At 34.8% G+C, this 25,454-nt stretch overlaps 1 protein-coding gene across 1 annotated transcript; it reads left to right on the forward strand.

Moving 5' to 3' along the window:
* Positions 1-4,822: 4,822 nt before the first annotated feature.
* LOC149803132 (RYamide receptor-like) lies at positions 4,823-24,683 on the forward strand. Its single transcript, XM_089953888.1, has 3 exons — positions 4,823-5,557; positions 22,354-22,591; positions 24,664-24,683. Exons 1-3 carry the CDS (start codon positions 4,823-4,825, stop codon positions 24,681-24,683), a joined length of 993 nt encoding a protein of 330 aa, XP_089810014.1.
* Positions 24,684-25,454: the final 771 nt, after the last annotated feature.

A 25,454-nucleotide genomic window follows, 5' to 3' on the forward strand; every position in this document is an offset into this window, starting at 1 on the left:
AATATTGCATACCCAAGATATTTATGTTACCTATCATCTGTTTTAATACACGTTTGCATCGTTATGTCTGAATGTATAAGTTGCTATTGCAATTTAACGGTACATACATTTTTCGTGTTTGTTCTGTTCTCTTTTAGGAGTTCATCGTTGCCATAGATGATAGTTTTAATAAAACGCATAGACGTTATTATACTTAGCTATGCATTCTTTTCATTCAGTATAAACATGATTCCAAATAGTCTTCACTTCTCTGTATCCACTAGTAGGCAGGTTTTGAGTAAGATGTTTATTTGCTGTTTCGATCAAGGAAAACCGTACAAGACACATGATTCACATAAAATAAAGAAATGATGTGAGCGATTGAATATATAGATTTTAACATTATGTAATATTGTAACCTCACATCCTTACTACACTGGATAATTTCAATACATGACGCGACATCAATTTTAAAACTCTTTGTGATCCCGTTCTTTTGTTTCTTTTTATTTTCTCTTTAGCTTAATCCCTTTTCTTACCTTATTATGCCATATTTATTGTCTCTAATTATGCAAAAAAGAAAACATTCCTGTCAATATTTATAATTTAGTTCTCAATAAAAACGCAATAAGCCTTTTAAGGAAGGGTAGAATAGGTTTGTTTATACACCAAAGCATCAAGCCTTTCAGGAATGTTTGTTTATTCAAAGCTCAAGATGGCAAAGGCATTGCGGGGCCAAACTATAAAATGATGTTTTGCAAATATAAGTCATCGTTATCAGTCTCGAACAATTCTATGATGCCTAGCATTACTTCTTGAACTAATTTGTGAATTTATTTTATTTTTCTAATCGTTTATTTGACAAAGTAAAAGATTTAAGGCTTAATTAAAATAAATACATAAAATAAATATATACATAAATAAAAATGCTTAAAATATTCCTGTTGAAGAATTTCTGTCATATTACTTTACCTGATTTGTTTGGAAGAAATCGCTTTTTTGGGAAATGCTATGTTTAAACAACACATGTTTTTCTAATCTGTTTGACTGTGCAAATTATTTTTGTTTGTTCTTTTCTTCATTTTGCTAGAATTGAAAACAGTCTGTGAGGAAGAATATATGTCTCAGTAGAAAATATCAGGATAGAAAAATTTGTAAATAGTATAGAAATTACAACCATCATTTTTTATAAAATGGCGTCCTGTTTGTTTTTTGGGAATATTATGTTGGACATTTGAAATCTTACATGGCTGGAAACAAGTTCTTCGTACGTTTAGGTCTGTGAATTCTATTTTCTTCTTGGTTATCACTTTTCGCTCATTATCTCGAATCTTCCCTTTGAAAATGTTTGCATAGGAATATGCCATTTTGGTGTTTACTGCAGCTCCATTAATATGTCGTAAAGTGTTCGTTCTTCGTTCACGGTATACAGCTACATCAGTATTATATATTTTGAATTTAACAAACGGTAAAGACTCCATACATCCCTACATTACGCAAAACTTAACATATCCACATAAAGTTTCAAACATTCATTGTAATTTAAGAAATTTGTAATTGTAATTTAAGAAACTATTCTTCAAACTACAAGAATGTATTATGCATTGCATTTAGAACCATATCAGCTTGTAATTTGTTGAGTTTTATAAATTGTTCTTTTACTATGGGGAAAATGACAAAGATAATTTCAATTTTCAACCATTTCAGTATTATTTCTCGCCATGTTCCATACTTCGTCTTGAATCAATGGCTTACAAGTTGTATGAAGACCATGACGTTTGTTTTATTAGAGTTAATATTCAGATTCCATTAGATACAATAATCATATAATTCATGTTTTGATCCCTCAATGTTTTCTGGAAACAAAACCAAATCGACATCAAACAGTAAAAAGAACCCATAAAGGCAACTAGTCAAACTGTATTAGAAACAAATCCCGTGGATTGTAATGATATTTCTAGATATTCAGTAAATAACGAAAGTAATATCGGTGACAAAATTTCACCCTGTATCAACCTGATCCATACTAAAAGAGATACTACGATTGCCGTTGTCCAGCTTCTCTGCACTAAGGAAGAAAATTTAATATTTACCATTTACATTAAATATAAAAGCCTCCAACTACAAACCATTTGTACAAACAAATAATAAATGCATTTCTAATGTCAACAAAAACTGCGTAAAACCGTTTACCTTGACTTGAATATTTATTAATTAAAATGGGCACTATTTACAGACCATTGCAATGATGATTACTGTCCAGCAGCTGATCCAGATCCATACATAGTTGATCGAGATGCTGGACAGCATAATATAAGCACTGACCAGTCTGAATTACAGTCAGAATAAGAATCAGGAGTGAATCATCATCAATGATAATATTGGATCTAGGCCCATCCTCCAACGATTAATCTGTCGTCTACAAAGTACATTATGTTCATGAAATAAGATCTGCGGAAAGATGAATTTCAGCAGTGGATTGCTGAAAGCGAAACTGGATCAAATGCATCCACACGAACAAAATACAGCTTAACAGTTATAGTTCGTTCAGCTCAGCATCGGAAATGTTACCGTTTTTATAGCTAGTCAATTGCAGACAAATTAACCTAATTTAAATATCATCTGCATCATCTAGTTTTTATTAAAATAATTTGCATTTTAACTGAACGCATGATTGTGACATAACTTACCTAATGAGTAGACCATGTTTGTGTACCTATGGCACGCTACGGCTCCAATAACTCCTTAATTCTGCATCAAAATTAACTCGGTCATATCTCCAGGGCAAACATGACTAATTACATGCACATATACCACCTTTCTTCGGATCATCGAACAAGTAGTATTGTTTTGTATGTTGATACGAATGATGTTGAAATCATTCAAGCGCGAAACGAATCCCGTAATTTTATTTACGTTATGAGAGGTTCACGTGAAATTCAATGAAGTCGTCATGGATATCATTCGCGATGCTGAGATGAGCGAACAATAACAGCACGTCCATGGTCTTAGCACGCATCCTGTTTCCATATTTCAATCGAGTTCTGTAACCCAACATCAATTTCGTTTGTTAGTGACGTATTTCTTTGCAATGGTTCTTTTTCCCTTGGCTGTGTTTGGTTGTTCAGCCTCTGGTGACTTCCAGGCATCCAAATACCCACATATGTTGAGTTTGGGAATCGGAAGTGGCATGTGTCATTAGACATAGCATAGACGCAGAAGAGTCTCTATTTCGAGTTATAAGCATCTACTGAATTATCGAATAAATACGAGTTATCTTCTCAGATAGCCGTTATTTATATTTTACTTGGTTTTTAATTTTTATTGTAGTACAATAAAACTATAGAATTGGTAGCTTACATTTACTCCATATGCCTAAAAGTCCAACTGGCCAAACGAACTTGGCACTCTTTTTTTGGGTGCTTGTCAAGTGTCTCGACTTCCACCATACGAGACAGAAGTATTTTGATGAGAGCTCTATTAGGAAGCAAAATTATAATCTGCTGCCAGAGAAACCCTTGGACTATTTGAGGGAGTGCTGTTTATATAATTAATTTTGACTGTATATATTAAGGATTTTATTTCTATTTACCTTTGTCGTTTATTAATACACCTTTTTCTTACAGAGGTTTTGCATCTTAATCTTTTATGTTTTACATTGTTGTTCTATACTTTCATCTTTAATTAAGTTTTATAACTATCCTTATTTGACAACCACAACAACAAAACCCGCTGTGATGCATTGATGAATTGGACTTGTATTGTTTTCAGATAGGGTGATATATAGTATACAAAAGGACAAAAATGTAATTTACTGTGACAGATTAGGTCAACCCAATCCTACAGCTTTATTAAGTCACGTATATTTATATGATCAGGCTATTAACGTGAGGTGAATGTTTGAAAACGAAATTGTGGTTAGCATGTTGTGCGGAAGAGTGAGTTTACTCTTCTAAACTTCGATTTCGGAGCAGTTTTAGGATATAATAAAAGAACATTGTCTTTTTCCTAGGTTAATACCTGATAAATTCGTATTGTGGTACCAAAACCTATACATTTTTTCGAGGCGGGAACCACACGATGAATATATATATATATATATATATATATATATATATATATATATATATATATATATACGGTATTAACATAAGAAATAACATAAGAAAAGAAAATATCCCACCTCTCTCTCTAACTATATATCTATCTATATATCTATCTATCTATCTATATATGTCATATTACAGAAACTCAAGTGGATATTCATACACTTTTACAAGAGTAATATATATATATATATATATATATATATATATATATATATATATATATATATATATATATATCCTATACTTGTAGAAGTGTATGAATATTCATATTCATATCCACTTGAGTGCCTGTAGTATTTGACTGATCTTAAAACATTAATTAAAATAATTAGAATGTCTTGTCATGATAGTACTAGGTCTGCATTCAGATATGAATGTAAGGGAAGTAAAATGGGAAGAAATGAAAGCAATGTTTTATGCCATCTCCTAAATTTCCTATAAAATAATAGTATCTATGTTTTGGTGATCAGCGTAAGCGGCTGCTCCAAAGCAGAGCTCTGATAAAGGACGCGTCTGAATCGATAGTCTGCCAGTTGAAGAAATTCCTTACTGCCATAGACGCTGGAGCCAATCATATGGTGTTAGAACTCTGCTGAATATTTTAGGAATTAAACATCTACGTGAGTAACTGATGTAGATGGCGCATGCCGAAACATTTTCTAAAGAAAATGGAACAAAGTTCTCATGCATGTGACATTCACTTTTAGAGAAAGTTTGGACAAACGAAGTTTAACATGGATCAGACAAACATTACGGGTCTGGACATAATTCCATTGCTATTACCCAATAATACGAATTATGGACTTAATGGGTTGGTGAAGGCTTCTTTACTCTGTATGTACGCGTTGACCATTGTAACATCTTTAGTGGGCAATTTTATTATTTGTAGTATTCTTCTAATAAGCAAAAGACTTAGAATTGTGACGAATATTTACATCTTTAACTTGTCATGCTGCGACATTCTCGTGATTACAATATGCGTACCGTTCACTGCAGTAACAAACCTTATACTCTACTACTGGCCTTTTGGACCGATAGTTTGTCCTTTAATTATGTATCTCCAGTTAGTAATTGTTCTCCAAAGATCCTTGTTACTGGTAGCGATGACTTGTGACAAATACTACGCTATTTGGCAACCGCTGAAAAGGAGACTGGGCACCAAGTGGACGAAGTTATTAATAAGTCTTCTATGGTGCATTTCAGCGACAATATCCCTTCCTACAGCGATACATTCCAGAATTTTGCACTTCCCATATGAACCAGGCTCCAACGGTCTTTGCTTAGAACAATGGTCAAGCCATGTGGCCCGCTACTGGTACAGCCTTTTCATCATGTTCGTACAGTACTTCATCCCATTGTTGATTCTGAGTGTCACGTATCTCCACATTGGGATTATCATATGGGTTAAGAGAACACCCGGGGAAGCTGATGCAAATCGAGATAAGAGACTCGCCAAGTCAAAAAGAAAGGTAAGCTTACTTTATTGACTATCTTCTATGACGATAACGACGACGACAACGATGGTGATTAAATAATTATATCCTCCTATTATGTTGTGATGATGACATCGCCGTCGATGATCATGATGAATTGAGATTATATACTTTAATATATTTTTATCTTCGTCTTGTATCTCTTCATCATGTTTCTTAGCCTTCTCTACCAAGCAGCACACACAGTGAAAGTAGAAGAGCTCAATGTACGTGTCAGATTTGATAATCCAAAAGTACCTCAAATAAACAGCCATGGTTCGAATGTTAATTAGCAAAGCATCGTGCGCTTGACGCACTTAACACGAGTTCAAATTATTAATGAAAGTGAAATTTGGTTTGTACAAGTACTGTACGAATATCGCTAAAATACCAGAATACATCAGTTACGTAAAATGAAGGAAAATGTAAATTTAGAAATTGGTTTACAAAAAAAGAATCAAAACAAACAAAGACGGACGAATTTGCAACACTTTTAAAATTCCCGATAGTCTCTAAATTACATAAGTTAATAAGACAGCATCATATCGTTACTTTTAGGAACTATTCAATGTATCCCATGGACTTATTCAAGCATACACAATAATTCATACAACTGGCAATTATCACGAACTTCCAAAAATCAGAATAGCTGATGACTTGCAATGAATTTTTAGAGGATTACTGTCTGGAAAATCTGGTCGTATTTTGAACCCTCACGTTATTTTGTTTCTTTAAAGGCGACATAAGTTATATCAGATCCCTTATGGAAGTCTATATTCAATAAATTATTCGATCTTGGCACTTTGGTAACTACATCTCTTTCCAAAATATGTGATATAAAAACGATAGAGGACTTAGTCTGCTACCGCTGTTGTGTAAAATATTTCTTCTATTTTTAAGTAAAGAATTGTGTCATGGGTTGAGGAAAATGATACCATAGGTGAAGAACAAAGTGACATTAGTTCCGGATACTTCACGGTGGAATATATATAAGCAATCTTTGTTCGCCGAATGGAAAAAATAGAACATTACACTGCACCCTGCCTAAAAAGACCAGGGTGAAGCGACTGAGTATTGATATACTATATACTCACTGCATATTTTCTTACAAATTCCAAGTACATAATTTACATGTTCTATAATGACGGCTTCCTTAGCGTAGCACGTCCTATTTGATTAAATTCAGTTCAAGACTGTCACATATTAGTAGTCGTAGGTACATACTCCAATGCCAGCTTATGGCAAAAGTTTGAGTTCCGACTTGAATGTCATACCTGCTTATTGATGCTTAGTGAACGTGTTGAGTAACACTTTGAAGCAATGCAGGTTTATTTTTGTGTAAAGACTACTTCTAGTTACCAGATTATTGTGAGAACCATTTGGCACAAGATGGGATCATGATTCTTTTTTTAATCATTGTCGCTTTCCTCCGATCTTAAAACGTGTCTAAATCAGTTACGTTTTGATGAAATCATCCAAAACAATAAGTCAAACATGTATGTTATATTATTCTATTGAGATGGCAAAGAAATTGAAAATAAAACTTGTAACCCTATAACGAAACATTTCCCGCATTAAATTAAGAAAAGTACTTTCTAATTGACACTATTTAGATTATATTGCAATTAATCAGTAGAAAAGGATTATTAATTGTTTCTTTTATACACCCTCAGATTGTTGTTCACAGGTATTCACTGCTACATGAGTAAAATAGTGTACAAGTTTACGTACCCAGTTTAGCTGGTTTTTAACAAGGTACCCTTGCTTATAATTTATATAATAAAGAGAATGTGATGAATCAAAATAATTGAATTGAGCCTGGGGTTTGCCAGTACGATACCTCGTGGACACTGCTAACGTTTTTGTTGTATTAAATCTGTAAACGGTTTTGCTTTATATACGTTGTAAATCAAAGATGCAGATTCTTTTCAGTTACCTAGTCATCTCATACAGACCATTCTTTGTTTTAGGGAAATCGTCCTCTCCACCCTCAATAAATATTCATTAAATACTTTTGTATGTATCCCGCCATCTTTAAATATGCAAAGCATAGCTTGATCTTGGAATAATATCACACCAGCTATTTAATCCATATTTTTTTTTGTAGCAGCAGAAAGTATTCTATTCTTATCACAAGAGCTCTGATATCTTAATTTCCTAATTACCTTTTAGAATTTATATCAGGAGATTTATGTCTAAAATTATTGCTTTGGGGAGATAAAAGATCGATTATTTATAAAGTCTTAAGTCTGTTCCATAAAATTCACCGCAGAGCCACCTCCTGTATATTTTGTTTGCAAATATAAAAGCAGCAAATACACAATTAGAAAAGGACAAAATTAGCGCTAAAAGTCATTTTTGAACATTGAAAAGCAAATTACTCGTCAGGTCAGGAAAGGATATAATTGCTTCGACCAATTCCTACTTGGCCATTACATTCTGACCTACTATGATTGGTTTTATGGCTATAATTATTGAACGGGAACTATACTGCATTATACATACAATTTTAAGATATTTAGTTTTAAATTGCTACTTTTATTGACTTATTTATTATACTAGATTTAAATGCTGCTTTGATAATTATACTAGACTTAAATGCTATTTTGAAAATTATTCTAGACTTAAATGCTATTTGGTAATTATTCTAGACTTAAATGCTGTTTTTATGATTATACTAGACTTAAATTTTATTTTGATAGTCACGCTTAAATGCTATTTGATAATTCTACTAGACTTACTACTTTTTTGATAGTTATGCTAAACTTATATGTTATTTTGATAGTTATACTAGACTTAAATACTCTTTTGGTAATTATACTATACTTAAATATTATTTTGATAACCACACTAGACTTAAAGTGACATATTTTAAAGTAAAAGTGTTATTCAGTACAGAGATTAGGTCAGTTAAAAATCATGTATGCATATGTTAGTTTTCGACGGTATACGTCGTGATCTGTCCTATACAACAAATCATTTTGCTCGGATCTATAGACCTGTCGAAATGCATCTAAACCATCTCTTTAGACAAACTGGAGTGCAAATCTTAAGTATAAAAAATACAAACAAAATATTAGCCGTAAAAGGATGAATCACATTTTAAATGAAAAATATTTTAGCAGAAGTCAATCGACTCTTTGGTTTTAAACTAAGTAACCGAAAAGAGCGAAAACCAACATCTTTTGTAAAATTAATCTAATAGTTTATTTCCCTAGAATACAAAGTGAACATTTAAAAAGAACTTTTAGTATTGTGAATTAAGTACCAAAAAGTCTTAATAGCTTTGTCGCAAGTCAAAATGTATAGAGTTTCAATTGAATTCCATTGGTATCCCAAATAAATTTCGATATTGAATGAGTTGATGTGTCTGTACTCTCGAATGTGCTAATGTGCCATGGATTGTGTTGCTGAGTTATGTCTTTTGATGTATCACAATAAAATAATCCCAAATATCCTTGTCTGAATCCACTATAATTACAAATTTAATGTTTTAGTCCAATAATATTATTGCGAACTTTATAATACCAGAGAATAATAAATCAATCAATCAAAAACTTAAAAACTGAACACAACAATAAGACAGATTCTAATTCGGATGTTAAGGCAAGTTAGTAAGTAATTTTTCAAGTAAGCTAAATTATGTACAAAGCTAAAATATTGAAAGATGTTAACGACAAGTTTGGGAATTTCAAAGTGAAAAACTAATATTCTATGTTCAGATAGAAGTAACATGCTTACTTCCATTGATAATGATCTAAATATTAATCTATACTTATATATAAACATTAGTTATCTATTATATTGTTTGCAAAATAAATGTCACTGATCAAGTTCACCATTAACTTGATTTTGAGCAAAGGTCAGTTACAAAACACAGATATATATATATAGCATATAATCATGGAGAAAAGCCAATAAATACAAATTAAATATAGATAATACAGAACAAAGCAATTTAGGCATAACGTATTAAAAAATAATCATTATCGGTTGTAAACTATTAAATTGGTTTGGAAATTGCTTGTGGTGTTATTAGCAATCATTTTCTTCTGTCCAAAACAATATTGCGACATTTGATTCTTTTTCTTATTTCTTTTTACTTACCGTTTCTTTAAAGTGTATCTTAACAAAATACGTCAAGTAAGTAACACAAGTTAGATCAGGGAATGGGACTTTGGAGACAAACGTTAGATCGAAAGGAAATTTTGTTTTCAGGTTTACCTTAAGACATTCAATTATTTTGCTTCTCTACTGAGTTGTCCAGAAACATGACGACCAGCATTGTATCAACGGTCAAAACAAGGAAAATGTCAAGACAAGGAATATACTCAGTCATTGCCAATTGTAAAGAAAAGAATGTGTGTATATGTATACGTAAATAAAAATATATTTATACCACATACATTAAAAATAATATGGCATTTAAAAAGTATTGGTATAAAGCAGTTTGATATACCAATGGTATATTAAATTGTTATCCGCCCATGGCGCAATAACACGCCTATATAAACATTCTCGCGAGCGTCTGCAGGTGATTCTAGATCAATGATCAATTTCCACACATTAATCATTAGCGATGTTTGAAAATAACGATAAAAAGTATTAGTAATCCCCGTTTTATAAATGAATTTAATATGGTACACATTTTCATCACAATCCTTTCTGCTTTCTGTCCCCCCCCCCCCATGCATAAGGAATAATCTCATCAGAAAAGTGGAGCGAGAGAGAAGAGTAATTTGGGCTGGATTAAAACCTTAAAATAGAAATTACACAAAGTAACCTACAAGAACATGGTTCGTCGTAACGATATGTGTGCACTTTCCTTGGGATTTATCTACAGTGTTTATCAATGATACAAAGTTGAAAATCATGACGACATTATACGGTAAATTTCTCGGTTAAGTGGTTCACATACTGTCATGTATTTAATGTTTTAATGTTTTGCTGCTGTTGTTGCTTATAAAACGTAATATAATGTTTTAAAAAATCGATTATTATTAATTATATTATTAATTAAATATGAAAATGTCCAGAGGCCACACTCTCTCTCTCTTCCCCCTCTGAACCATCGTAACAAGCCACGGGCTAAAATCTATGAAATGACGAGTATAGAGGATTTTCGTTTGTGTCAGTCTACTATGTCTCTGGACTTATGAATGATGGCAACAGTTGTCAAATTAGAATTAAAATTTATGGTCGGTGGTACTTCTACTAAAGCAGAATAATGACTTGGATCAACTGTAAATATATTAAAATATTTTAATTACCTCTTGCTGGTGCGTCATTTTGCTAGGTTTCTATTGCAGTCCTATAGAACTGTAAAGTATCGAATTGTGAATTGTATTGAACCGTACCGTTGAATGCAATGAGCATTAAAATTTTGTAACATTTAAGCTAGAAAGTGAAATTTGACCAGGGCATTGCAACGCTGTCCTTAGAGAGTAGACATTTGAGCTACCAGCCATAACCGCTTGATAGGAACCCATGTCAAATTATCATTTTCAAAGGGAAATTGAGATGCACCGTAATTCAGAGATTCTAAGCTGTCTAAATGTGACGAAAGAAATGATTATCTTGGCATAATTTAGGAACCGCTGCTTACGATTTTTCAGAGTAAGTTAAGGCGTACATTTTAGAAGTAATGTGAATTTTTTGTGATGACCTTCGTCGAAATTCTTTAGCTTATATTTCCTGAGAGAGGAAGGTTGGATCAGAGGAAGCCTGTAAGGAGGCAAATTTCTGTAGATTTATGAAGAGCACATTAACTTGGGTCAGAGCACAATTAATTAGAATTATGGGGACAGGTTCTTGTTAAATCGCCATATTGCAATGATCTTCTTTATATAAGTTTGACGAATTGTTTGAATTTGTCGTCTTGATTGTTATACGAATCTAAAAATTTCATGCATTATTTTAGTTGATGTGAGGTACGAGAATCCGTGTGAATTCACCGATCTTAGATGATTTCACGTATGATAAAGACTTGAGTGTCTGTGTTCGCTGAAAATAACGTAGTTAATTAATTAATGAATTTCATTTATTCATTTGTGTATTTGAGACGAGAACGGAACTGTTATTTCTCGTGTGATATTAATGTGAGTCAGGATGGAATAGCCATTAGAGAGTACTTTAATCTTATGAAACTTGGTTTGTCTATGGTCTGCCATGTTTAGCTTGACCAGATAGCCTTTGGTATCTGTTTGAATTCCGATATAACGATATCTGACATAACGACAGTGGAGTAATGATCTGTTCCCAGTAGGACAACTGACAGACGATTTAGGTTGCTTCTCTGTTTATTTTGAAAGGGGAAATAGCTCCACTGACGTATCCACTGATGTATGCACGTACCTATTGATCCAAGTATCTACGTATCTACGTCCTTACGTATCCACCTACCCACACAAAGTTTGAGGGCCGAAAGAGGCGAGACAGTAGGGAGGCTGGAGAAGGGAAAAAGCGAAATGACCTAGAGGAACAACCACAGTGAAGTTGAAGTGGACTGGAATAAGTAGGTTATGAAGTTGCACAAGGCAATAACTTCGATTGATCACTCGATTATATGATAAACCGATTCTATCATTTAAACTGATCTACTATTTATATAAATATATTTGTGTTTGAAATTCGGTGAAAGATTTATTTAAAAAAGACGAGCAATCTCTTACTAATAGGGAGACGTCACAAAGCGTGGTCTATCGTCCGGGATATTTTGAACGGTATGAGTGACAGAGGCTGAGTAGCATATTCTGTAGAAAGTAGATTACCTTAGCAATGATAAATTTGGTTATTGTTTAAGCAAGGAACTACGAGAGTGAATTGTGTCAATATCTATGCATTCTGTAGTTAGATCATGCCATTGTTTGATTTTTTGTAATATATGTTATGACATTGTAAGAAATTAGGATTCCGTACCCGAACTGCTTTGATAGCGTGGTCGTTTTCTGAATTAAAATAATTCAGAAAGAAATATTGCCTTTAGTTACTCTTGCGAGAAGAGATATTTAAGGAAGTCCCGAGAGAATAATTGCACATTGCACATTGGAAAGAAAATCAGAATTTTGTACTGCCAAACCTGTTAGGATGCTTAAGAGTCAGTAAAGTAAGTCCGTAGGTTAATACTTAGTGGGAATATAATACGGGTAAGTATTCTTAAGGAAGCTTTTTCTGTAAGGCAGTACGAGTTAGTAAATTCTTAAGCTAAGTAAATTGGCTGGTGATAAAGTCGAGTAGACAAGAATGGCAACTGATAGGCATTTGGTCAGAGATTTTAAGTCTATTGGTAAAGACGAATTAGATTCTAAAGGGACCCAGTTAGCGGAAATTGTAGAGCGGAGTTTCAAGGAATAAAGAAAACAGCAGGCGGCAGAGAAAGAAAGAGATTGACAATGCGAGGAAAAAGAAATAATCAGACAAGCCAAAGAAAGAGAAAGAGAAATGGAGTTAGCCAGATTGCAGGCCGAAGAAAGTGCCAGGGAGAGAGAACACGCGTTAGCCATGTAGAGACTGAAGATCGAAGCGGTATCTAGGAGGGGCGAAGAACTGAATGAACATTCAGGGCCCACAAGCAAAATATCAGAGAATAGACGTATCGTCTAGATAACAATGCGGGTATTTAACGACAGAGACGAAATCATCGATAACTTTTTAACTCAGCTTGAAAGTTAGCTTTAATCCATCATATACAAAAAGATCAGCGGGTCATTAATATCTCTGCATTTTTGCAAGGAGTTGCTAAGGATGTCTATCATAATATGGCACCGACTGAAGTAGATGATTACGACGCTCTCAATGAAGCGTTGTTAAGGCACTACGAGTTGTCGTCTGTAAGTTTTCGTAAACGTTTCAGAGAATCATCTAAGCGAACAACGGAGACATCCGTGCAATTTCATACTCGCGTGCGCGTGCTATGTTCTCAGCTCTTATCGAAAAGACCTGGTCGTATTTTTAGCGGAGCGTGATTTCGCGACCTTAGAATATATCATTGTGATGGATGAGCGATCTGAGAGTGCACACTCTCGTCCAGTCACCTAGGGTGGAAGGGATCGACCCAGCGTCAATGACTTTAGAGGAGCTAAAGGTTTAGCACCTCATAGGCGGAATGGTCAAAATGGTGGGAAACTAGGGGCTGATAATCCCAGCCGTGATCAGTTCTGTGGCCCAGGAAAGACCAAAGGGGTAGATAAGGGTACCCCTGTTAAGAAAGCTGAAGTTGTATGCTACGGCTGCAACAAACCTGGCCATATTCTCAAAGACCGCAGGAAATATCGTCGCACGATAAATGCAGTGACATCATGCATTGGTAGAAGGTGTAAACCAGTAGAATGGTCGAATACAGCAACAGCTACCGTAAATTGAGAGAAGGCTACCGTGCTGTATGCCACCGGCTGTAGTTATCCAGCCTTGGTGGATAGCAAATTTGTCAAATCTAATGATCATACAGGTGAGACGTTGGAAGTCCAATTTGCTAATAGCACTAAAGATTCTCTCCTGGTTGTCTACATCGACCTTAATTCTACGTATGTGAAAGGACGATTCCAAGCCGTGTGCTTGTTAGGATTATGGCACGACATAATTTTAGAATGTAGGTTGTGTTTCCACAGCCTAATCCTATGACGTGTACACCTGTATACGTGGGATCTATAGAGACGAGGTCTATGAAGCGAAGGTCAGGCTCGAAGCCGCTGTACCCCTCGACTTCGCCCATAGACAATTTGCAACCTGGTGAATTAAGGAGACTTCAGGACGAAGATTCTACCCATAACAGGATATGCGGGTATGCAAAGGAGGAGTCCGTGCGGGATTTGCCAGACGGTGAGGTATAGTTCGTGCTGAAACGAGGAAATTTGCAGCTTGGCCCAGAAGAATGTCTGTGACGCACGGGGTACGTCAAACCAGGTACTAGGAAAAGAGGACGAAGGAACGGAAATTTGAAGTGGGCGACAAGGTGCTTTTGTTGTTACGGTTGGAGCACAACAAACTCCAAGGATCCTGGAGGGGACCGTTCGTTGTAACGGAAAAGAAGGGTTGACAATACTACCGTGCCCAGTTAGTAGATGAAGAGAGGTTGTACCACGTTAACCTTCTTAAAGGTTATCGTGAACGGGAGACACCCACTGAGTTCGTTGTTGCTACAGCTGTGACTGAAGAAACCGACGAAAGCGGAGGAGTTTCGGAAGTACATCCTAATGTCCTTTGACGGGGGATGAAACCTACGTCGACGTTGTCCTTGACGTAACGTTAACGTCAGAATAAAGTAAAGAGGTGGAGGAGATACTCCACGACTATTCAAATGTCTTGACAGAGAGACCAAGCATGACGTAGTTGTCAGAGTTCAGTTTGAAGTTGCTGGATGAAACGCCTGTGCAACTGAAACCCTATCCACTACCTCTACCCCAGTAAGAAACTGTACGGGACGAAATTAGAGCTATGCTTGACTTAAGGGTCATTGAACCAGCCGAATCTGCATATAGTTCACCGGTTGTTTTGTTTCAGAAGAAGGATGGTGGTCACCGCTTTTGTGTCGACTATCGGAAATTAAACAGAATCACATAATTTCAGGTCGAAATGTTACCGGCTCTTGAGTCCATATTTACCGGAGTAACCAACGCCAAATATGCTTCTGAAATAGACTTGTCAAGGGATATTGGCAAATTCCAGTTCGTAGCGAAGACTGCTCAAAACTTGTCTTTGCAACACCAGATGGGACATACCAATGGGAAGTCATGCCGTTCTGGGTCCAGATTTGCGCCCAGCATTTTCACCCGAATGGCGAGGTAACTTCCGGAACCTTTAGGAGGATTTGTTATTGGCGACACCTACTTGGGAAGAACACGTGGTCTTACTGAGAAACGTTCTGGAACGACGTATACAGACAGGGCTCACTGCCTGACCATCTAAATGTCACATAGAATTTAGGAGACTGGCTTATCTAGGACACACACTCAATAAAGATACATTAACCTCAGACAGTGCTAAAGTCGACCAACTTCGGAACGTCGCACGTCCAGTTACGAAGACAGAAGTGCGATCTTTTTTAGGACTTGCAGGTTATTATCGTATGTCGCAAACTTCAGCGCTATTGCTAGTCCGTTGACTGACTTGACAAGAAAGAAGGCTCCGGCGAAGGTTATTTGGACAGACGCTTGTGAGAGAGGATTTCTGACATTGAAGGATAGGTTGACGTCAGACGCCGTAGTGAGACCACTGAGACCACTGAACGTGACAAAGGACTTTATCTTACGTACCGACGATTCTGACAGGGGTCTTGGTGCAGTTTTAATGCAGGAACTTGATAGGAACTTATTTCCAGTTGCTTATGGTAGCAGGAAGTTGTCGCCAGCCGAGCTGAATTATTCTGTTACCGAAAGGGAATGCCTAGTTATTATCTTTGGGATCTCTAATGTCCAGCGCTATATGTATGGGCGAAAGTTTATTCTGGAAACTGACCACCAACCATTTGCTTATTTGGCCCAAGCTAAATTGACAAATGGACGTTTAATGAGATGGACATTATTTCTTCAGCAATATCAAGTTCAATTGCGTTACATTAATTGAAGTGACAATGTAGGAGCAGATTGTCTGAGTAGACTAAGTGATTCTGAGGTGAAGGGGTCACTTCAGGACACGTAAACAATAACTTGAAGGCAACTTCAAAATTCGGAGAGCAAAATCCCAGATTTTACTCTTAACGGGGTGCCTACGTAAAGTGTCGAATTTATATATATATATATATATATATATATATATATATATATATATATATATATATATATATATATATATATATATATATATATATATATATATATATATATACATGTATGTATATCTATGTATGTATATCTGATTTTGTAATGTGTAAATCATCTTGTAAGTTAGGGATTGCTGTGAGCTAGAATGTTGTGAATTTTATGCAATAGTAATCGAACATGTGGTAGCGTAGATAATGAGATACAGTACTGTTGGATATACCACTCACGTGCTAAATTATAGTCGGCCGGTGTGAAGCGAGAGTGAACATATAGCGGATTAAGTCAGAATTTATGCAGTTTGGATAGCTAGTAAGCTTCTGAGTAACGTAAGTGAGAGATTTTATGACGTGCTGAAAGTGGTACATATAGGTGGCACTCACCAGATAATATGTACTTTTGAGAGAGTGACGTATGTAAGGTGAAGTAGTTTGCATTTAAAACATGCACAGTGGAGAGAATGTTTGCATACCTTTATGCTACATTAATTTAATGTGGATGATATTTCTTTTGGATATTGTACTTTTGGAAATTTTACATGATTTAAGCACACTGCTAACTAAAATGACTGCTCCCTTGTGTTAAAAAATCAGTCTGAATTAGTCTAAAGTACACTATACATAGCAGCTATTAAAATTGGGGAAAATGAATTTTGCCAGACTAGACAATACCAGCTTCTGAAAGTGCAATGAATGAATTACCAAATATATAAAATGTAAAAAAAGTTATCGGCTCTTTTTTATACAATTTACCTCTGAAGTTCAGGAAGTGAAAATGATCAAGTAGAGCTAGCACTTTTTTGAAAGGTGCACATTTGAAGTAAGGCCAAGCTGTATACTCTATAACCCATAGTACACCCATCAATCATACATCAAAATAAAGGGAATTAAAGGTTCTTTGCATTATACCTAAGATATACAAGGTCTTTTTTTAAATAGCCATTATAACCAGTGAGGAAAGCCGGGGACATTCTTTTTCTTTAAAATCCTAACCCTATGCAAAATGCGAAACTGTATAGCGCCACCATAGAGATTTAGGGGCAATTTTGTCCTTTAAGAAACATCTTTCTGGGGAGAGAAGGGGATAGTCTGAAGACGGAAGTCCGAATAAAGATGTGACGAGTTCAGAATAAAGGACTAGGAAGTCCAGTTAGGAGTGAGGCGTAGAGACTAGGAAGGCTCGAAGAAATAGGAAGACGTTGATACACTGTCAAGGGAGGAAGGTGATGCAATCAGTCGTGGACATTGCGCTATTTTTACCACTCGTTATTATGATGAAATGAATCCAAATTAGACGCTGATATTAAATTATGTTGACATAAATTGGAGTTGCTGCTATTAATTGTTATCGACTGAATTTTTTTCTTGTCTAAGGTGGCTCGTATTGCACTATTTGTTCTCAATAGTCTTGCTCAGTTCTCTGTTAAAATTCTATCTTTCCACTTCCACCGGGCTATAATATCGAGAAAGGTCATCCTCTAGATAACGCCAGCCAAATCCAATTAACCACCCTACTTACTAAGAGGGCGACGTTACAAGATCATTGATTAATTTCCACTCATTAATCACTAATGACGTTTGAAAATAACGATGAAAAGTATTATTAGTCCCCGTTTGCTAAAAGAATTTAAGATGTTATACAATTTCGTCGCAATCCTTTCTTTTTTCCGTTCCCCTATCTCCTATCATGCATAAGGGGCAACATACGCATAAATTTGGAATGGGTGAGAAAAACAATTAGGGTTGGATGTAAACCTTAAAACTGAACCTGCACCAAGTAACCTACAAGAATATGGTTCGTCGAAACAGTATGTTTACACTTTGCTTGAGATTTATATACAGTGTTCATGATATCAATGACACGCAGTTGCAATAGCCTGTCGACATTATAATTTAAACTTGTGAGTTACTAGGCACACATATTGTTATGTATATTTGATTTAATTATATCTGATTTAATATGTATTTATTTCAGTTTACTTGTTTGTTTGTCAGCTTTAATTTTATTATATTTTCATTACATGCTATTGTAATGTAAATTTATTCACTAGAGATGATACTTTTTCCAGAAAATAGTTTTACCTTGAATGTTCATATTTGTACACACCAGGTGTTGGCCTAGATACTGACCTTGATTCAAAATTAGTACCACTCACATAAATAAATTCTTTTTTTATTTAAAAGTATTGGTTGTTGTCGAGGTTATGATGGGATTACGTGGCTTAAGATGTTAACAATTTTTTAAATTTTATTTCTTAGAGTAAAAGGACTGGTTTTCAACAAGTAAATAATTTCGACGAGGTCATGGAACATGAGCACGTGATCCCCTTTTGCGTTTTAGAATACGAGAAAACCTTTGTTTTGGAGAGATATTCTCAGTTGGGCTTTTTCTTTACACTGGAAGGTGTTGTGTCGTTTGGAGTTATTATGATTAATTCTTTTTTTCCTGGAAAATAAATGTGCTCATATGAAATTCTTGAACAAGGACAGCTTTTATAAAAATTTATTCAGATTTCTAAAACCGGAGTATTATCTATTGTTTCCACAAGGAACTGATGATTTCAACGCTGCAGGTTACAACATACGTCATCGTCTTCCATCTTTGATTCTTCTTCGGGACTAGAATTTGAAATCATTAGAACATTTTGTTATTAGGGCTTCTAAAATTTTATTCGTGGATTGTTCTTGGATTATTTTTTGATCTGAGTCATAAAACCGTAAGTTCATATTATTTTCATTTTTACAGAATATTTCCAGGGAAATAAATTATTATATTTTTCAAAGCTTGTTGTTTTCATTCTTTCTTGTGTTGCTGTTTATTCGAGCCTAAACACGTAACACATAAAGTAACGTAATTTAATGCTTTATTGTTGTTGTTTTTGTTGTTTCTTAAACCTATATTTAGTGTTATGAAAAATCGATTATTAATAATTAAATATAAAAATATCAAACGCCCCCCCCCCCCCCATCTCTCTCTCTCTGAATCATCGTATTAAGATATGGACGAAAATCCATGAAAATACAAGCATTGGCGATATTCGCTTGTGTCGTACGACGATGTCGCTGGACTTATGAATGATGCAAAAGTCAAGTCAAACATTCCAAAGGTAAAGAGAGAGAGAGAGAGAGAGAGAGAGAGAGAGAGAGTATGTTATGGTCTGTAGTAATGTTAATTAAAGCAGAATAATAACTTAGATCAACTGTAAATATATTAAAATATTTTAACTGCCTCTTGTTGGCTCGTCATTTCGCTTAGTTTTTTTTTTTCACGCTAATTTCCATACGCAGGTACGTGAATGCCCGAGTGTTCAGTCTGTACAAAAGCTAATGTATTTGCAGTGCTCTACTTTCTTCATAAAAAAACAATATTTCATGTTTAAATCATAGGCATGTCTTATACTGATTTAATGAATGTTAATAAAAAAAGAAACTTAACAAAACAATCAACTTATCAATTTTGTATATGTGATTTTGAACAACAAGAAAAGTCATAGATCTACATTTTGTAGCGGACACTCTCGCAGGGATGTGAGAAGGTCAATCACTCGGTAATACACAGTTGCCCGGAGCATATCTTAACTCCTTTCAAAGGGCAAATATTTTTATTTGTTTGTGATATAAATAAAATATATGTATAGTATGTACACTTTATCAATGATATACCACTCGTTGTATAAATTTATCATTAAAAGGAAACTCGGCAAACTCGGTAAGACTAATATTCTCACATATTTCAATTTAAACAAGAATTTCTCAACAATTTTCGTTCGATATCAACATCTTGCTGCGTTGATCTGCAAAATTTCGACAGTTTTTTTTTAGTGCACAGTGGTATCTATCCTTGAAGAAAACTTGTTTAATACCCAGTGCTTATAGATTAGTGTACCTAAAGAATTTTCAGGATCATGAAGATTATAGCTATTGTACCACTAAAAGCGTATTAATCTATGAGCCGGAGATAATCGGCAAAGGTTTTTGCTAGGTTACATTACTTATTGTAGGACTCGAGACAAGTGGATGCAACATGCTTAAAGCAGTGGAGATAGAAACTTAATATTATCTCGATCAATGGATATAATTTGGAAAATATATCATTGTCTAGTGTCAATTTCTCGCGTCTATGACACGGCATTCGGAACATCTCGTTTCTTTATGATGGGAGTCGAATGGCTTTGACTTTCACAAAGAAACTCGGTGGTAATGATAGTGATACTTCCCAAATTGGTTATCTTTCGTCAGATGAATATTATGCTAGATGTGCGAAGAACGTACTAAGATTATAACAGTATAGGTGTCGATAAACAACACTGGACGACGTTTCAACAATTACTGAAGTACCTGCGCATTTAAGTTTAATGCGATTCCTTCAATATTTTAATGAAAAAATGAAGAAATCATTTGGTTTAAATTCTCTGCAACTATTGCCTGCGTTGCTGTTACTGACATCATCTACTCATTGTGATTGTAATGAAGTTATTGTGACGTAAGAGCAAATGTGAGCTTGAAAGCAGTTCTAAATGGTGATTATTCACATCTGAGTTTTTTTCTTCTTAGGATGCGATGTAGAAAGCAGAGGAGATTCCGATTGTATACCACGGATGTGGCAATTGTCATCATAATTAATCATAATTAAACAATATATATATATATATATATATATATATATATATATATATATATATATATATATATATATATATATATATATATATATATATATATATATATATATATATATATATATATATATATATATATATATATATATATATTGGGATTTGACATGTTAGACCTCTACGAAAGTAATCATCAACGACGATGGCACTTTAAACCTCAAGGATACCGCATGTTGGGAATGAAGGGGCACAATTACAACCAACTTTCAAAAACAAATCCGGGTTCTTAGGTGCGTTGTTGACGACTACGAAGTAGTAGAAACCGAACCTTTGGATCCTCAAAGGTTTGTATGGAGGACGAAGCAATAACACATACATATTGTACGATTAAGACAAATCTAAAGAAGAACAAAAAAGTTTATCGATGCATGTTCGATGTTCCATTTGTTGCGTTAAGGTTCTCAATTTGTCTTATCAATGCAACGGAAAAATACCGTTTTCATTATTTAGAACGAGCAATAAAACTTGTAATCAATACGAACCATACAAATCATAATGTCGAAGTGCGCGCATTGACAGGAACAGGGGTGAGTGTGGAACAATTCCTCGCGTTCTGTCGTGGACACTAGTTGTTTTATTCATACAAAATCTGGCATTTGTCCACCAAAAAAACCCACTTCCAAAAACGGTTTTGGAAACGTCTGTGAAAATTGAATCAAGAAACTATACAACACAAACAAAGAGAAAGAAGCAAGCACATGATGGTGGAGGGAATGGAATTGGAACGAAGAAAGTGTTTTGCCAAATCTGTGCTAAATCGTTTCCGGGAAATATTAGCTCAGTGGAATACTTTGCAGATTCATGGCAGTACTTAGACAATGCAGAAAAACGTTTCCTAAATCGTACGAGAAGGTTATATCATAGTCAGTTACGAAGTGAAAGCTGAGATGTCCAACCCAACCAATTTGCCAACGGGAAAATTGCTGTATTCGTCACAGCCATCGCACGTTTGAAGTTGTACTCATTTCTGGAACCTCTATGTGATTGAGAGCTTTACTTTGGCATAGACAACCCTATACACATGGATCGACCTGGATGATATCTTCCACACACCAAAGACGAATGTTAGGAGCATGGACTGTTGAACATCACAAAAAAGACACCATTCTTAGTTTTACAAGTGACGCATCTAAGAATTACTGTTATCGGTACCATTATAAAATTAGGGCACATTCACACTATATGAAACGCGAAAATAGTCTTAAGAATATTTCCTGAGAAAACTGCAGACTTCGTACCATCCCAGCTCCACTCCCCAAAATAATACACAGACAAGTTTGGTTCATTGCCTTCTTTTTGATGATCATTCATTCGGCATTCATCAACGTTCATATCAATGATGCGACTTATTGTTTCTTTTTCAGACGGTGAAAATGATGATGGCGGTAGTATTGGCATATGCGGTGTGCTGGTTACCATTGCACGTACTAACTCTGGTTGGTGACCTAAATCCAGATATTTTCAACCAGGTGTACATGCATACAATATGGCTTTTTAGTCATCTACTTGCCATATTTAATTCCAGTATTAATCCACTGGTCTATTTCTGGATGGACTCCACGTATCGTTGCGGACTAGGCTACTGTGCAAGGAAGATTTTCGGTACTCTGACAATAAACCGCCATTGGAAAGTGACATTTCGGTTGACTAATTCATCGCCGCAACGATCGCAGGGTAGTCCATGTTAGCACTATTTGTGGTATGGCAAGCCGTTTTTAGGAATAATTAGATGTTTTGATAAGAAGTTGAGTACCGTGGAATACTTTGATTGGTTACATAAAAGTTGAGTGTCATGCATAAAACAGAGTCTGTTATTTATCTTTAAGTTTTACACTTGCCACAGGGGACAGAGTGGATTTACGCGTGGATTCGTGTGCACGATGGCAAAAAGTTTACTCGATCGGTATGACGTAACTATGACGTCATTCATTGTAAGAGATATTATTATTATATGCTCATATTTTTTTTCTCCGTCAACTTTACTTTGTCAGAATCTTGCAATTACGATATTGAAGTCGCGTAAAATTCATATTGTATTCACGTACATAAAGGAACTACTTTCTACTGTAAACAAACAATGGACGCAGACGCCAGCACTTTGGATTTGTAAACAAATCATGTACACTCACATAAATGGTGCTTTACGTTTTGATTGATTAAATTTGTTTCTGAATGAACTAATGCAGATGTTTCGTGGACTGCCACGTACCAGCTGCTTTGGCACATTCCGGGTTAACTTTTTTGATACAATGTTTCGGATTTAGGCTAGCTATACAGTAGACGCCAGACAGGGTCCTTACAAATAACATGCAAGTGACAAGGCATACACTTGTCTTCTTTAGCTGTAATAAGAATGGCCAAAATATTATTACAGTTTTACCTGAATTTCCTCAAAATGTACTTTCTTAGTTCTGTAAATCCGAATTACATGAGCCATGTCATATGTTCTCAATCTTGATTACACATTTCGAAATATTCCAAGTGCAATTACATCCTCATAACTGCACTCAAAAAGAAATAAACATTAGATTATATAGCGTCTTTTTGATAATTGCAATTGAAAGGCTTCATACTTTTTCAACATTATGATTTCAAACATTCAATGACAGAAACAGAAACAAATTTGCAGATGACAACACACTTCTCCCTCGCTTCTTCAATCCGATGTATTTCATGTGGAATTGTCACATAAATCCAGTCCATATCACGAAATTTCGTAGAATCGACAGAAATACCAAAATTTTTTCATTCCAGATCAAATGGAAAAGTTGTTGCAATGAACATTCATTCAAAATATGATTCCAATTTTCAAGTTTAACTAGACACGCCATTTCTTTCGAAAGTTATGTCTAGCGCTCGACTAAGTTCAAATTTATCTGGACGGAGTTACATGCTCATTAATAATATTGTTGTTGTGTAATGATGAATCTGCGGTTGTGTATTTAATTTGGAATACGGCATACATTCAATTACATTGTTTCTTGTAGTGTATTTTTGTTTATATAATTAAGTCTTAGGTAGAATAAGAAAATGAGCATACAATAAAAAGGTTACTGCATTTATATGGGAAAATACAAACTCGTTTTGTCGGATGGCTATATTCACTCCCAAAGTCGTGCAATATTTCCATCCGAAAAACTCGTTCATATTTTTCTATACAAATGTAGTAACGTGTAATTACCACACTATTTGACTGCGCTCGCAGAATCAAATCATGCCAGCAAATATGTCATAAAAACGTAGAAAATGTCAATGATAAATGGATTTGCCGTTCGTTTATAATATATTTCCTGCTCATTTTCTTACTGGTTCAAGCCGCTTTATCGATGCTCATCTTTCGCAATCATAAACCCTTCATGTACACAAATCACAAGCTTTTAATTGATGATTAAGACACGCACGCTGTAATTATGTACTTTACATGCCAGTCATGATAATTCACGAAATCTTTCTCATTTGATCTCATGCTTTCGATGGACCGGTCTCCCCCTTCTTTCTCTTTCCCAGTTTCAATCACGATTAGAGTATGTCGAATCAAGAACTGTAAAAGGACAATCATGAAGGGAATTTGTAAATAAGAACTCAAAGTATTGACCAACCGTATATATTTGGATGAAACCATCGAGGATAGAGGTCAGACTAAATCCATATAGACCTTTCCATTACTGTTTCAGATGGCTGGGCCATATTTTAATATGTGACACTCCACCATAAGAACACTGATATCGCCCAGCGCGGTGTACGATAGAAATTGTATTTGTTCAAATTTTTTGTGCTTGTAATTAATTTACACAAAGTATTTAAGTTAATTGCGTATCACCATGAAAGAATATTTGATGCCCAGAAGTTTCATCAGTGTTTCAGTTCGTGTCTCTTCCGATATAATTTACTCTAGTTTATTTTTTTATAACTCAAGGCAGTATTTTTCATAGATGACTTTGTTTCATTTTTTTGCTTCAAGTTGTTAATATTATCGTTTGACTGTAATATGGAGCTTTTTACATCAAACTGTCTACAAAGAAATTTATATTAAAGAACTTTAGTTAGAATAACTGATAAGTTTCGTATATTCGCTTTTGTTTCATGTATTGTTTCGTTCACTAATTGTTTAAGCTTTTGTGAAAATGTCACGTGAGAATGTATATTAAGTGAACAAATAAACACAAATAAATCAGTTAAATTAGTAATGAAGTAAGCAAATAGTTAGAATAATTAATTAATACAATAATGAATCAAGCAATTTGCACAAATATGTTCAGAACAGCTGTGAATGTTAATTTTTTTTGTGGGACTGATGACATAAAGAGATAAATTTGGCTGTCAAACGAATTTTTCGATGTTTAAAAGAAATGTTACTGTACATGGAAATAAATATATAGATAAAACAAAATTACTTGCACGTTCATCATTACTGAATTTTAATTTGTTTAAACTTGTTCAAAGTAAACGATGCCATTTACTAGAT

The sequence above is a fragment of the Sinohyriopsis cumingii genome, chromosome 3, assembly GCF_028554795.1.
Source record: "Sinohyriopsis cumingii isolate HCF-2022 chromosome 3, ASM2855479v2, whole genome shotgun sequence".
Taxonomy (NCBI): domain Eukaryota; kingdom Metazoa; phylum Mollusca; class Bivalvia; order Unionida; family Unionidae; genus Sinohyriopsis; species Sinohyriopsis cumingii.